The sequence below is a fragment of the Andrographis paniculata genome, unplaced genomic scaffold (genome assembly GCF_009805555.1).
Source record: "Andrographis paniculata isolate CXL003 unplaced genomic scaffold, ASM980555v1 Contig62END, whole genome shotgun sequence".
Taxonomy (NCBI): Eukaryota; Viridiplantae; Streptophyta; class Magnoliopsida; order Lamiales; family Acanthaceae; genus Andrographis; species Andrographis paniculata.
In genome coordinates, this window is record NW_026137598.1 from 2375507 (window position 1) to 2389349 (window position 13843).

Sequence of the window (13843 nt, forward strand, 5' to 3'; positions counted from 1 at the left end):
CAAACAAAATTACAGCCAAAGAACAATGGCCTTGTATCATTTCGAGTCGTAATTTTATTTTGGGTAAATTATATAGCAACCTCTGGGTGATTAGTAGTTTTATACAAACGTAAAATATTTTAAATATTTTTTTTTAATAAAATATAAAATAAATAATTTTATTTTTATACTGTAGTTTTTACAACAGTTAGATAATAATTTGTCTTAAAAAAAGATAAAATAAATGATTAATAAATTACTTTATAAATAAATTATTTAAAATATTTTATCCGTTTTATTTGTATAAAATTAAATGTCAATTTTGAGATACTCAAGTGCAAACTTTACATAATATAAGGAGTTTTACGTAAGTATTTTTACTAAAAACAAAAGAAATTTTATATAATTTATCCTTTTATTTTTGTTAAAAATACATTATATTTTTTTATTTTCATATGAGCTGCTGAATTGCAGTCATTCATAATTTTCAAAATAAAACAATATTTTTTATATATTATTTTATATATATATATTTTAAATTTATAAATACTATTCAATATTTTACAATTTTTATATATTTTTAGTTTATGATAATATTAATAACAATATTTTGAAATTGATTATATATATATATTTTGTTGCTATGAATTTAATGGAAAAATTAGGTATGTGCATAAAAAACAAAAGTGATAATTTTCGGACATTTGAATTTGGTTATTTCAAAAAAAATTTTAGAAAAATTCTGACTAAATTCAATTTTAAATTCATATTTTCGGATTTCAATTTCTCAATTCGAAATTAATTTGAATTCAGTATTTATTGGATTGACATAATTCAATATAAATATAATAAATTTGAATTATGAAAATTTAAAATTATTAATTTATTTAAAATATTATACTAATATAATTAAATAAAATAATAAAAAATATTTTTTTTTAACGTTTGGTGAATTTGTGTTATATAAAGTAATTTTTTTAAAAATAAAAAAAATATATATAATATTAAAAAAAATTATTTGAATTTTTAAATTAAAATTAAAGATGGTAAAATCAAATTGGAATTAATTTTGTAAATATTGAATTCGAAAATTTTAAATTTTTGAATTGAAAAAAAATGATGCGGTTGGCTATGGTTTCTGAACCGGCCCAGTCCAAATTTTTGGGCTAATCCTACAATGGTAGCCCAGTTGTGCATGGATGCCGCAACTCGCTTCAAATTATGAAAGTCAAACGGACATGGTCGTGCCGTGCTTCCTTCCGTTCTCGTAGAACAAGATCGCCTCACCTTCGCCATTGCCGCGCCGACCCGTTCTCGTTTTGTAATTAATCTGATTTGCATTTTTCCTTTTCTGGAAATCATTGCTTGCTGCAGCAGCAGCACATTCTCGGACGGAATTGAGATCGCCGACAGGGAGGGGCAGGTGACATTTTGTTGCCATATACATGGAGAACCTAATATCATTAGTGAACAGACTACAAAGAGCGTGCACAGCGCTTGGAGATCACGGAGAGGAGGGTGGCTCATCATTGCCCACTCTCTGGGATGCTCTGCCTCAAATTGCCGTCGTTGGTGGTCAGGTCAGGTCTCAGGCATAATTTTCTCTTCGACCTTGTTTGTATTGTTGTTAAATGTTTCGGGATTGGTTTTCTGTGTTTATTTCATTGTCTATTCCATTTCTTCCGAATCTGTCTTAAAGATTCGAATGCAGAATTTGTTTGTGGAGATATTCTCTTTTGTGGATCATTCTTATTAAAAATCTGTTTGTATATCTTACAGAAAGCATGTGTGAGAGATTGTCTCTGTTGCTATAGTTTTATGAATATTGTGCTCTTTCTTTTTCATATTCTGCTTGCTACCTCTATGATGTTTAGTTTATTCTAGGCGTTCGAATGACATAAGTATGTCTTAATGTATAATAATAGGTTCTTGTTTCAAGATGGTGCTAGATATATAGCATTGAGGAAATACTTAAACTCAGGGACTGCAGGAAATTAGCATAAAACTCTTCGGATTGTTTCGGTTTTGAGGGTTTTTTAAGATAACAATTAGCATTCCTTCAGCATATCTGATGTATCGAGTGTAATTACCAAGTTAGGGGATTGACAGATGGTGTGTTTGGTGTTATACTTTGCTTTGCCGCACATTTATAATTATTGTTGTTGCTGAGAGTGATCTTCATGCATTTCATTTGTTACAGTCTAGATTGTGTTTCTTTCTTCATCGAACTTAATTTGTTAGTCGCTGATTGTGGTTTAAGTGACACTTAAATGTTATGGTTTCTTTCTAGAGTTCTGGAAAGTCTTCGGTCTTGGAGAGCATTGTTGGGAAGGATTTTCTGCCTCGTGGATCTGGTATTTCTTAGCTGTATTGATGCTGCATCACCATTTGTAGTTGATAATATTATACTAACCTTCGGTGGTAATTCTTAATTACAGCAAAACAATACTGGAAGTGAATTGATTTTTATATATTTATTTTTGCATATATGTAGGCATTGTTACTCGGCGTCCACTTGTGTTACAACTTCATCGGATCGAAGAAGGTAGAGAATATGCAGAGTTTGGACATCTTCCTAGGAAAAGATTTACTGATTTTGGTAAGTATTTTTATGGATTTGAAATGTAGTTATATTTTATGTTGAGGCTTGCCCTTGTTATGCATCAGCACTTCATTCTAGCCTGCATTCAGAAAAATTTTCCAGACTTATGTTGCATTCCTGTTCTTATCAGTTTGTTTTCAATATAATACTTCTAGTTGTAAGAAATTTTGCTGATAATCTTCTGCATGCAGCTGCTGTGAGAAAGGAAATATCTGATGAGACTGACCGCGAGACAGGTCGTACTAAACAAGTGTCTTCTGTTCCCATTTATCTCAGTATCTATTCCCCCAATGGTGAGTCGAGCGTGCCTTTTAGTCCTGTTCTTACTAAATTGAAATCTACGGGCATAGTATCTTGCAAACACATATTAGTGTTGCGTAATTCGTGATTTACCACAATTTTGAGAACTGTTATACACTGGTATGTATTGATTCTGGAGGAATAACATAAAGTGGTTATTATCCTAACAATAACACATAAGAAGCATGCCCTAGACAATTGTGCATAAGTAGTCTCTCCCATTGTAGCATGTAAAGTTCCTACAACATATTCCAGGGACCCCTACAACCTGAAACATCCTAATGCTGGAATTGCTAAGTTTGAGGCAGGTTTTGTTTTATATGCTGTATAAAGTGACACCAATTCTGCGGAGAACCAAAGTTCCAGATTGAGACGGTCTTCTATAATTTCGCATCGTGAGGGGTGATTTCTTGTTTTTGTCAAAGTCATTAATAACTTAATTATTATTAGATAATAGTAGATAGAAACAACACTTGTAAGAGTCCTATTAAAACCAAGAAATATAGGCCTGCCTGCCATCCACACCAGAATAAATAGAGTTTTCCGAAAAACAGTACGAGTTAAACCTTTTGTTGGCGTGTATTACTCTAAACCTTTTGTATGAACGAAACAAACTATAGTGCAATTTTGTTTTTTCCTTTTTTTTTTTTTTTTTCTGTGCTTATAGAGCAGGGAATAATGTGCATATTTCTTACCATTGCAGTTGTGAATCTCACGTTGATTGATCTTCCGGGCCTTACAAAAGTTGCTGTTGGTACTCTCTTGTCCACTGCTCATTGATTTTATAGTTATTGTTTTTACTAGCTAAGCAGTAAACACACATCCAGATAATGTATATTTCTTAGAAGGAACATGATGATTCTTCTGTGCTTTTATCATAGAGGGGCAGTTGGAAACAACCGTGCAAGATATTGAGAACATGGTGCGATCCTATATAGAGAAGGTAATTATATATTTTGATGATCCTTACCTGTTAAATTTAGATTCCAAGGTGAATGCATGACTTACATCAGATTTGTTGAACCTTTTTAAGAAATTGTTCATTGTGTTTTGTTCATTCATTCTTTCTAATATCAACCGCAGCCGAACTGTATCATATTGGCAGTTTCTCCTGCCAACCAAGATCTTGCAACATCTGATGCTATTAAGATTTCTCGTGAAGTGGATCCGAAAGGTATGTCTTATATACCTATTTTAAATCATAACTATACAGTCTATACTAAGTGCTTTATCTGAGATATGTTGGTCTTACTTCAGGAGAGAGAACATTTGGAGTCTTAACAAAGATTGATCTTATGGATCAGGGTACAAATGCTGTGGATGTAAGTTGAAGTGCATCCCTTCTCTGTTAGTTTCCACCGATAGTTCATTGTAAATAAGAATAGGAAAACTATCTAGTTTGACCGTCTATTGCACTATGTATATCAGCAGCTAATTAGGAAGTTAATGTTCAATATATTTTTCCATATAACATCACAGTTTGATCTTCCCTCGTCCTTGGTAGTGTAGGACATGGTTCTGCATTCGTCTTTTGCTATCAAGTCATCTCCTTCTTTGTCCTCTTTTTCCTTTGTTGTTGTTGAGTTTCTTCTCATCCATTATAATTATTTTGAATACTTCCACATGTCTATCTATAAGTTTTGTTGGTTTTTATTTGGGTAAATATTAGTGGTTATTATTTTTATAAACTTCAGCACTTATGAAATAGTAAGAACTCAGAATTTACAATCACTCCATTTCATATTTCCATTCTGGAACACATCTAACGAAAGGGGCAAATAGTCCGTTTTGAAATAACTTATTGTCAACCCCTGGGAGTTGTTCCTTCCCTTGGTATACTACTGGACTAGGGATGAAATTGAATTGGGTTCATGTTACTAGAAATGCTTAATTTGTAGAGGATGAATGATCACATTGGTACTCTTGTTTCTCCAGATCTTAGAAGGAAGATCGTATAAGCTGCAGTTCCCATGGATAGGTGTTGTTAATCGCTCACAAGCTGATATTAACAAAAGTGTCGACATGATTGCTGCTAGGAGAAAAGAACGGGAGTATTTTTCTCAAACGCCCGAGTATAGCCATCTTGCTGACAGGATGGGTTCTGAGTACCTTGGAAAAATATTGTCACGGGTTAGTAGCCATCACGCTCTAACATTGCCATTATATCTTTCGATTTAGGTAAGATTACCATAATAGAGGCAAACCTTGTCAAGTTCCTCCGAAAATGAAAACTTGAAATTTAGTTGAAAATTTCTCTTAAAATGATATATTCAAACTAGATTTCACACTATGGTTTTACATTTTATTTCTACCTTAAAAATTAAATCACATCCTCTTATACCCGGTACTCTTATAAAGTCTATAGGTGTGTTTTAAAGTAACTTTACTGTTGCTTATCTTTCATGTTAGTAATATCTTCATATTTATTTTTCTAATTTGTGCTACTTCATTTTCTAGCATTTGGAATCCGTCATCAAATCTCGGATTCCAGGCCTTCAATCACTCATCAACAAAACCATTATTGATCTTGAAACTGAGTTGAGTCGACTGGGAAAGCCTATTGCAACTGATGCTGGTGTAAGTCCAAAATCAGAGAATTTCCTACCGAGTTTCTATTTTTGTTGCCAATTTAATAAATCAATTAAAAAAATGAAAATGATTTTAGCTTCTCTTTGTAGAGGATGTTCTGTTCACTTGTAAACTTAATTGGTCTTGCAGGGAAAACTGTACATGATTATGGAAATATGCCGCACATTTGATGGAATTTTCAAGGAGCATCTCGAGGGAGTGTATGTTTTTCCCTTGGTTTCTCTGTCCCGGCGACACATTTGATTACTTATGCTAACTATATCATATTTTTATTTTCTTGTGCTTTTGTAGACGGCCAGGTGGTGATAAAATATACACCGTCTTTGATAACCAGCTGCCGGCTGCACTAAAACGCTTACATTTTGACAAGCATTTAGCAATGGAAAATGTTCGTAAATTAATCACTGAAGCTGATGGATACCAACCTCATCTTATAGCTCCTGAACAGGGTTACCGCCGTCTGATCGAAACAGCTTTGATTTCAATCAAAGGTCCAGCTGAGGCAGCAGTTGATGCTGTATGTAATGCATTTAAAATTAGTAGCTTTTCCTTATGTTTCCTTCCTCTGAAAATCAAAGGTCCAGCTGAGACAGCAATTGTTTGCCTTTGCTCCTAATATTAATAAGGTAAAATTGCTTATAATCCTACTGTGGTTGAAAAGTCATAATTTTATTTCTTTCATAATTTAAAAATTGGCCGCGACTCTCTTATATTTTCTAAAATATTGCACATAAGGACTTGCTCAATTTTTAGGAAATTTTATGCAATAGTTTTTAAATCACGATGAACCTCTTGCAATTTCTAAATCATATAGAAATATAGTTGCTGGCTTTCTAAACCACAAATTGAGTTATAAGCAATTTTGACTATTAATAAGTCTATAGTTAGTTCTGTAGATCTTTGTTGGTTGATACTAACTAACTAGTGCAACATTAGAATGAGTTTAGATGATGTGTTTAGTCATGAATTGAACTGATTGCCAGAACATATACTGCCTGCCTTGATAAACATGAATGTGTTTTTATTTTCATTTTTTCAGGTTCATGCAATATTGAAGGAGCTTGTGAACAAGTCGATAAGTGAGACAACGGTATGTTGTAAACTTTCGCCAAATGAGTAGTATTACTTAGCTAACTTTCTAGAGTTATTATTAACTCTAGATAACATAAATTTGTTGGTGGTTGTGTTGGGTGGTGCAGGAGCTGAAGCAATATCCGTCTCTTCGGGTGGAAGTTGGGAGCGCTGCGGTAGAATCATTAGAGAGGATGAAGGAAGAAAGCAGGAGGGCAACGGTTCAGCTAGTAGAAATGGAGTGCAGTTACCTAACCATAGAGTTCTTCCGCAAGCTTCCTCAGGATGTGGAGAAGGGGGGCAACCCGACCCATTCATTATTCGACAGATACAACGATGCATACCTTAGACGAATTGGTGAGTCATTCATTATCTTTACAATTCTTTGTTAAGCGGGGGATCCGAGTTCCAACTTAAAATCGGTTGTAGTCTCTATAATTCTTTGTTAAGACGGGGATCCGGGGCTCCAACATTACATCCAATGTGGGATACTTAACACTTTCCCCTCGAGATGATAATTTCAAAAATTCATACTGGATTCAAACCCAATACCATGGCTCTGATACTATGTTAAATGGGGATCCAGGGTTACAACTTAAAACCAGGTTGTAGTCTCTACAATTCTTTGTAAAGATGGGGATCCGGGGTTCCAACACCAATATGGAATACTTAACACTCCCCCTTCGAGATAATAATCTCGAAATTCTATACAAGATTTAAACCCAATACGGACACCATGATTCTGATACCATGTTAAGACGGGGATTCCGGGTTCCAACTTAAAACTAATTGGTTGTAAGTGGAGTAACCCTTCACCCCTTGTAATGTAGGAGAATCCCAACATTACATCCAACATCGTGGGATACTTAACATTCTTGGCTCCCTCCCTTCCTTCCATCCTGATAGTAAACATTTGTTTGTTTGTCCACAGGATCAACTGTGCTGTCTTATGTGAACATGGTTTGTGCAAACCTGAGGAACTCCATTCCGAAATCCGTGGTTTACTGCCAAGTTCGCGAGGCAAAGCGGAGCTTGCTGGATCATCTCTACACTGAGTTAGGCAGAAAAGAGGTGAGCGAGTCAGGTTCAGATGCAATGCAATGCAATATGAATTTGAATTTTGAATCTGATTATGATTAGTTGTACTACTTTTAGGTGAGAGAGTTGGGGAGGCTGTTGGATGAGGATCCGGCCATTATGCAACGTCGAAGCTCTCTGGTGAAGAGACTTGAGCTCTACAGATCTGCCCAAGCAGAGATTGAATCTGTTGCCTGGTCTAAATAAGATACACAAGAGATAGAGATAAGATGCCACTGAACCTTACCTGCAAACCTCAATAATAATGTTACGAGACTAGACTATCACTGTAAACCATACATACATACATAATATTATTGCTAATTTGTTGAATACTGCCTCAACTTGCCATTATTTTCAATGTTTTTGCCATTCCACTTTCCTACGTTTTGCAATCCTTCAAAAATACTACAATGCCACTTCAATTAAAGCTCTTCAACGAATCGAGCCGTTCGTGAACTCGGCTCAGTTTAATTTAGTTCGGTTAAAGTTTGATCGCGAACATTAACAAGCCCGAGCTTAACATTCGTTAAAATAATAGATTTATTATAAATATTATATATACATATAAAATATAATTTATAAATAAATAAAATATAAATCTAAAATAAATAAACGCGCAATAATTTTAATTTTTCTTTTTAATTTATGTAAATTAAAAAAAAGTGAAACAAACGAACTCGAACGAACTTAATCAAGCTTAAACGAACCGAGCACGAACTCAAACAATAAAAATTCTTAACGAGCCAAGCTCAAACACTACGAACAAGCTCGAAAGCCCAACGAACGAATACGAACATTTAAAACTCGACTCGACTCGTTAACCGCTCTAATCTCAATGACCGATAGAAACACAATTATCTGTCTGTGTAACTAAGAATAAATTATCAACATCCAATTAATTTATACCAAGAAAAATGATCAAGTGTGATGCAATTTTCTTCTAATCTCTAAGCTGAGAAATAGTCTGTGGATCTTGCAATGGCAGAGGTATGGCAGGCCTCCATGTTGTCCCCTCCGGGCTATCCATCAGTGCAATTCCTACAGTGGCCAACTCTTTTCTGATGCTGTCCGATTTTTCATATTCTTTCTTCTTTCTTGCATCATTCCTTTCTTCGATCTTCTGTGCAACTTCATCTTCTGTCAGCTTCGCCCGCTTCAGCGCATAACCCCTCAGCTGCACCAACGCCTGCAACATGAGGACCACTTACTTCTACATGGTAAACTTTCATCGCACAAAAATGGATGTAGTGGCGACCATTTAATTTATTTTACCTCGGAGTATGTATTCGGGGAGAGCCCAAGAACATCAAGACTTTCTGCAATTGCCTTTCCTAATGCTGCAAGTGATTCAGCTCTCAACTCTTGCTTCTTACCCTACAAAGGAGAAAGTTTTGGTGCCTTGGGAGAAACAGTAAAGGCATTACTTTAAAAGTGCTGCTGCTCGATTAATTGAATGCGAAAGATACCTTTCGAGTGTGCAAGAGATCATTGATGATCTTCAACGGTTCAGACATTGCAGCCAAAGCTACTGGAGTATGGAGATCATCACACAATGACATCAAGTATTCGTTGTTGAATTTGCCTATGCAGCTTGCAGTTCCTGATGGAATCGAATCCTTCAAACTGTTCTCATCTTGCATCATCAAGATATTCTCGCAATCGTGTAATGCCTACACCAAAGGGAATCCTATTATACAAGCCAGGAAAAGTATAACGACAGTAGAGCCACGGATCATAAAAGACTTGTCTATAGTTGTATATCGTGCTTTGGTTGTAGCAATTGCAGTTATAACAATGCTGCAGCCGTAGTCTCAATCTTTGGTTGAAATTCCTGAAATTTCAACTTATTGTAGGAAGAACCATTAACGAAACCCAACATTGCAGGTTAGCTCTTTTCATGATTATTTCTTTTTAACAAATTATCCTATTCAATTATCGCGATTCTCTATATTATATAGTATTCATTCCCTCTCACAAAATATCACATTCAAACCATTAATCAAAAAATAAATAAAAAGAAAAAAGAATAAAATCACCAGCCAAAAAAATTATATTAATTTAGAAAACATTAATAAAATGTATAAAGCATATGATTATCTAACTTGTTCTGCACACTCTTTTGTATCAGTTGGTTTAATATATACATTTTTGCAAATGGCCTATGGCTCAGATCAGCATGGGCACATGGCGCACACTATTAACTTTTAATATAAATCATTTTTATTACATATAACACATACATGCAATTAATACAAAATATTTCAATAAACAAAACTAACTATTGGAGTATGTTATTTAAAATATTTAAAACAAAAAATTAATAAAATAACTTTAACAGAAAAGAGTAAAAGGTAGTTTATATGACAAACTGAAGCTGCGGTTGCCAGCAGCCGTACCTGCCTAAGCCCGGCAGCATGGTGGGAGATGGAAGGAAGTGTGAGAGGCAAAAAGGAGACATGAAAAACAGCAGACAAGGGGGCAGCTACGACAAGCCAAAAAAACTTGGAAAGAAAAATAAAACAAAACTTTCCTTATCCTTGTTTTATTTTGTTTTCAAAAGAATGAAAGAAACACAAGCCCCTAATTAACCCTAGTAAATTAAAATAGATGATGTTAAAATTCCGACTTCCACTATGTGGCATTGCAATGGCACCCCTGGATGTGGCGCCCCTTGCCATAGGCTGCGCCATGGAGCAACATTTAGAACTGTGAGTATATTTACAACTGTTTTAACATAAATATGTTGATTAATTTTATTAATTTTCTAAAAAATTTTAAAAACTAAACCAAATTTCGAATCTTCTCAAAATATGCATTGACTTTGTTTTGTAAACTTGCATGCTCAAGCATCAAAACAAAAATTCAAAACCTAGGCTGCAGCATAATGTTCATGAAAAAATAACAAAGCAAGCAGCATGTATACAAAATGTATTAGTGCCAAGAGAAAGAATATAAGTGTACAATTTGAATACAGTTGAAACATGGGGGAGATGTTTTCGAAAATAGTCGCTGTGTGCTGAGAAACTATCCTGGTATCTCCTACTTAAGATTTTTCAGTGGTGTGATTGGCAATCCAACTAGATGACCAGAGAAATTAGGGACTTTCAGACATAATGATAGACAAATATTAATAAACTAAGGATTACGATAGGATTGGCAAGAAAATCTTATTAGTGAAAGCAACAGGCCAATTCTAATTATCCTAGATTATATAAGGCTGCCCAGTTCTGTAATTAATTGGCAATCCAATTAGTCGACCAGAAAAGCTAGGGATTTCAGTCATAATAGTAACCAATTATTCATAAACATAAATTATAATGTAAGTTGGAAAGAAAATCTTCATAGAGAAAGAAACTGATGACAATTAGAACAAGTGAAGAGATTGGTACACAAATAAGTATTTTCATGTCTACACAGGGAAGGAATACTGCCATACCTGATAGATATAGAAAAGACGATCTGAGGCAGTCTCAAGCTGTAGGTCAGAATAATTAATTGGGGAGCGATAATGAGTTCCCATGAGGAAGAGCCTCAAAGCAAGTGGATGGTACAATTCTATAACCTGAAAATTGATACCAAAAAAAAAAAAAAAAAAAAAACCAGAGTAAGTGATCCAAAACAAAAAACTAAAAATTAACTCTGTAAAAGTATGCTTGAGAGAGACGAGACATGTTCTAAATCATTCACTGTACCTGTCGGATGGTGAAAAAGTTGCCAAGGGACTTTGACATCTTCTCAGAGTCAATGGTCACAAATCCATTATGTATCCAATAGCTAACACTGCTTTCGTTACACGTAGCACAACTTTGGGCAATCTCATTCTCATGATGTGGGAAAATAAGATCCATTCCACCACCATGTATGTCGAAAGAATAACCTAAATAAGCAGCACTCATGGCACTACACTCAATATGCCATCCAGGCCTTCCAGGACCCCATGGACTTTCCCAAAAAGGTTCTCCATCCTTCGCTGACTGCAATAATGGAAATTAAAATTCTGAAACGTAGATGTACCAGACTGCATAAAACATATTCTAGTAAACATAAGTTTATTCACCCAACAAATGCCTAATAGAACAATCTAAAATGATAGGTTTGACTTGTGTCGCAATAAAATTTTCCAGAGAAACTCAAAGCTATATAAATCTCAACAAGGATTCCTGACACATCATAGGCCGTAAGAACTCACTTTCCATAATGCAAAGTCAGCTGGGTTTTTCTTCCTTGAGTCCACAGCCACCCGTTCCCCAGCCCTATTATCCTCTAATTTCCGTCCAGATAACCGACCATACTCTGGAAATTTGTCCACAGAGAAGTAAACATCCCCGTCAAGAGCGTATGCACACCCATTATCCAGTATCTAGCAGAAACAGATCAAAGAAAAATTGAGAATCAGAAGTTCACATCACAGAAGAGGTTTTGAAAGTTGAGTTGCATCTTATAGCTGAAAAATTGAGCATCACAGGTTCACAGCACTTTGATGGCTAAAAGAAGGGAGCTCAACTTTGTGATACTGACGTAAACTACAGTGATCTCCATATAAGCATCAGACAAAGGAACAGATCGAACAGAAAGTTCAGAGTAATTTATATCATTAATCAAGAGAATACCTGTTTAATCATATCAATGATTTGCTGCATGTGATCCGATACACGAGGCTCCACAGAAGGAGGAAGACAGTTTAGAAATTCCATGTCACGATGAAATTCTTCACAATATCTTCTGCTTAAACTGATCGGATCTTCCCCCAACTCATTTGCTCTGGCAATTATCTATAGAGAAACAAAAAGCAAAAGCACTCAGAGCTACCTTGTCATCTGCAAGTATGCGGTACTAATAAGTGCAGTATTACCTCATTAAATAAAATTAAATCAAATCAAATAAAGGTAGCAAACTCCAGACGTAGGATGCATACTTACAAGGACTTCATTCCGACAGTTTGGCCACACTAAGTAAATGAGAATTATGCACTATAAGAACTTAGCCCTTACTTCACAAGTTTATAGAAATTGTTTTCCATCCTTTACTGTGAAGTTTCTTTTTAAATAGGCTTTCTATGATTTCTTTTACCAGCACTGGAGCTAATAGCCTTACAAAATTGCTCAAGCTCTAAATTTTCAGAAATCAGCTTCCAAAGCAAAGGGAAAAGCACCAGAAAAATCTACAATTCATCCAACTCACCTTGTCATCAACATCAGTGAAATTGCGCACGTAATTTACATCATATCCCAAGAATTTGAGGTATCTGCCTAATTTGGAAAGCAAAGAAATCAAGAAAGTGCAATTAGTTCTAGCACACAGAAGTGAATCACAAATAACCATAAGGATAAATGAACAAATAAATGGTTAGAAATGAAAAAATCGAGAGGCATACAGTTCACATTTTCCAAAGACGTTCTCAATTAAAACAAGGGGTCAAAAAATCATTCTTGAAGCAAAGGAGCAACTACAAACACATCCACCAAAATACAAATTCATTCAAACCTTCAAATAATTTTGCAGAGAATACCTATAAAGCACGTCGAAATGAACGTAAACCCGAGCGTGACCAATGTGGCTGAGATCGTACGCGGTGACGCCGCAAACATACATCCCAACTTTCCCTTCGACCCGCGGTTTAAACAAATCTCTTTGCTTGCTCATCGTGTTATACAGCCATAGCTCCTTTCTAATTTCTCCAGAATGTTCCCTACGCTTAGTACCATCACTAGAATGACCATTTGCAAGCTTTTTCACCGAAGGTCGCGTTGCATCGCTGCAAAACGCGGCACAAAAGGTGCGAAATCGGAAATTGGCCTTGAATTGGAAAGACCTCGAGGTTAGGGACCTGTAGTGTAGAACCGAGACGCGGAACGGGAACAAAGGTTTGTGCCATTTTTGCAGAGTCGCTGCCATGAGTTGTTCCTCAACCACGGGAACGGGAAGTCCCTTTATCGGCGTGATGTCACGTGTCAGTTCCTTATTGGTCGGCGTTTGGGTGGCCTAATTTTGATTGGGCCTTCGGAATTTGATCTACCACTTTAGTTTGGTCCAATTAATGATATTTATGTAGATGTGTTTGGGTTGGACGATAAATATTATTCTCTCGCTCTACATACATTCACGAGAAAGCAAGGCAAAAAAAAAAAAAAAAATTAAAATCAAAACTAATTTTATTGTGATTAAATAAATCATTCCATATCTCATTATAAGTAACTCATTAATTACGACTTCAAAACACAT

At 35.2% G+C, this 13843-nt stretch overlaps 2 protein-coding genes across 6 annotated transcripts; one reads left to right on the top strand and one right to left on the bottom strand.

Moving 5' to 3' along the window:
• The first annotated feature begins 1424 nt into the window (after positions 1 to 1424).
• Positions 1425 to 7887, top strand: LOC127261087 (dynamin-related protein 5A-like). Of its 4 annotated transcripts, none has more exons than XM_051289267.1 (16): positions 1425 to 1559; positions 2270 to 2333; positions 2474 to 2578; positions 2773 to 2874; positions 3585 to 3635; positions 3763 to 3824; positions 3965 to 4055; positions 4139 to 4203; positions 4817 to 5011; positions 5339 to 5458; positions 5600 to 5670; positions 5762 to 5987; positions 6510 to 6560; positions 6670 to 6898; positions 7473 to 7612; positions 7697 to 7887. In XM_051289267.1, exons 1-16 carry the CDS (start codon positions 1425 to 1427, stop codon positions 7823 to 7825), a joined length of 1836 nt encoding a protein of 611 aa, XP_051145224.1. In that variant the 3' UTR covers positions 7826 to 7887. The 4 variants fall into 4 exon arrangements, with proteins under 4 accessions (XP_051145224.1, XP_051145226.1, XP_051145228.1 ...); XM_051289269.1 differs by having other exon boundaries at positions 6528 to 6560; XM_051289271.1 differs by lacking the exon at positions 3585 to 3635 and having other exon boundaries at positions 7473 to 7620; positions 7702 to 7887.
• A 354-nt stretch (positions 7888 to 8241) lies between these two features.
• On the bottom strand, positions 8242 to 13539 carry LOC127261280 (cysteine--tRNA ligase, chloroplastic/mitochondrial). Of its 2 annotated transcripts, none has more exons than XM_051289558.1 (9): positions 13131 to 13539; positions 12803 to 12866; positions 12232 to 12393; positions 11811 to 11981; positions 11314 to 11595; positions 11058 to 11183; positions 9088 to 9291; positions 8894 to 8995; positions 8242 to 8807 (listed from the first exon to the last, which is right to left on the bottom strand). In XM_051289558.1, exons 1-9 carry the CDS (start codon positions 13514 to 13516, stop codon positions 8562 to 8564), a joined length of 1743 nt encoding a protein of 580 aa, XP_051145515.1. In that variant the 5' UTR covers positions 13517 to 13539; the 3' UTR covers positions 8242 to 8561. The 2 variants fall into 2 exon arrangements, with proteins under 2 accessions (XP_051145515.1, XP_051145516.1); XM_051289559.1 differs by having other exon boundaries at positions 12803 to 12870; positions 13131 to 13356.
• Positions 13540 to 13843: the final 304 nt, after the last annotated feature.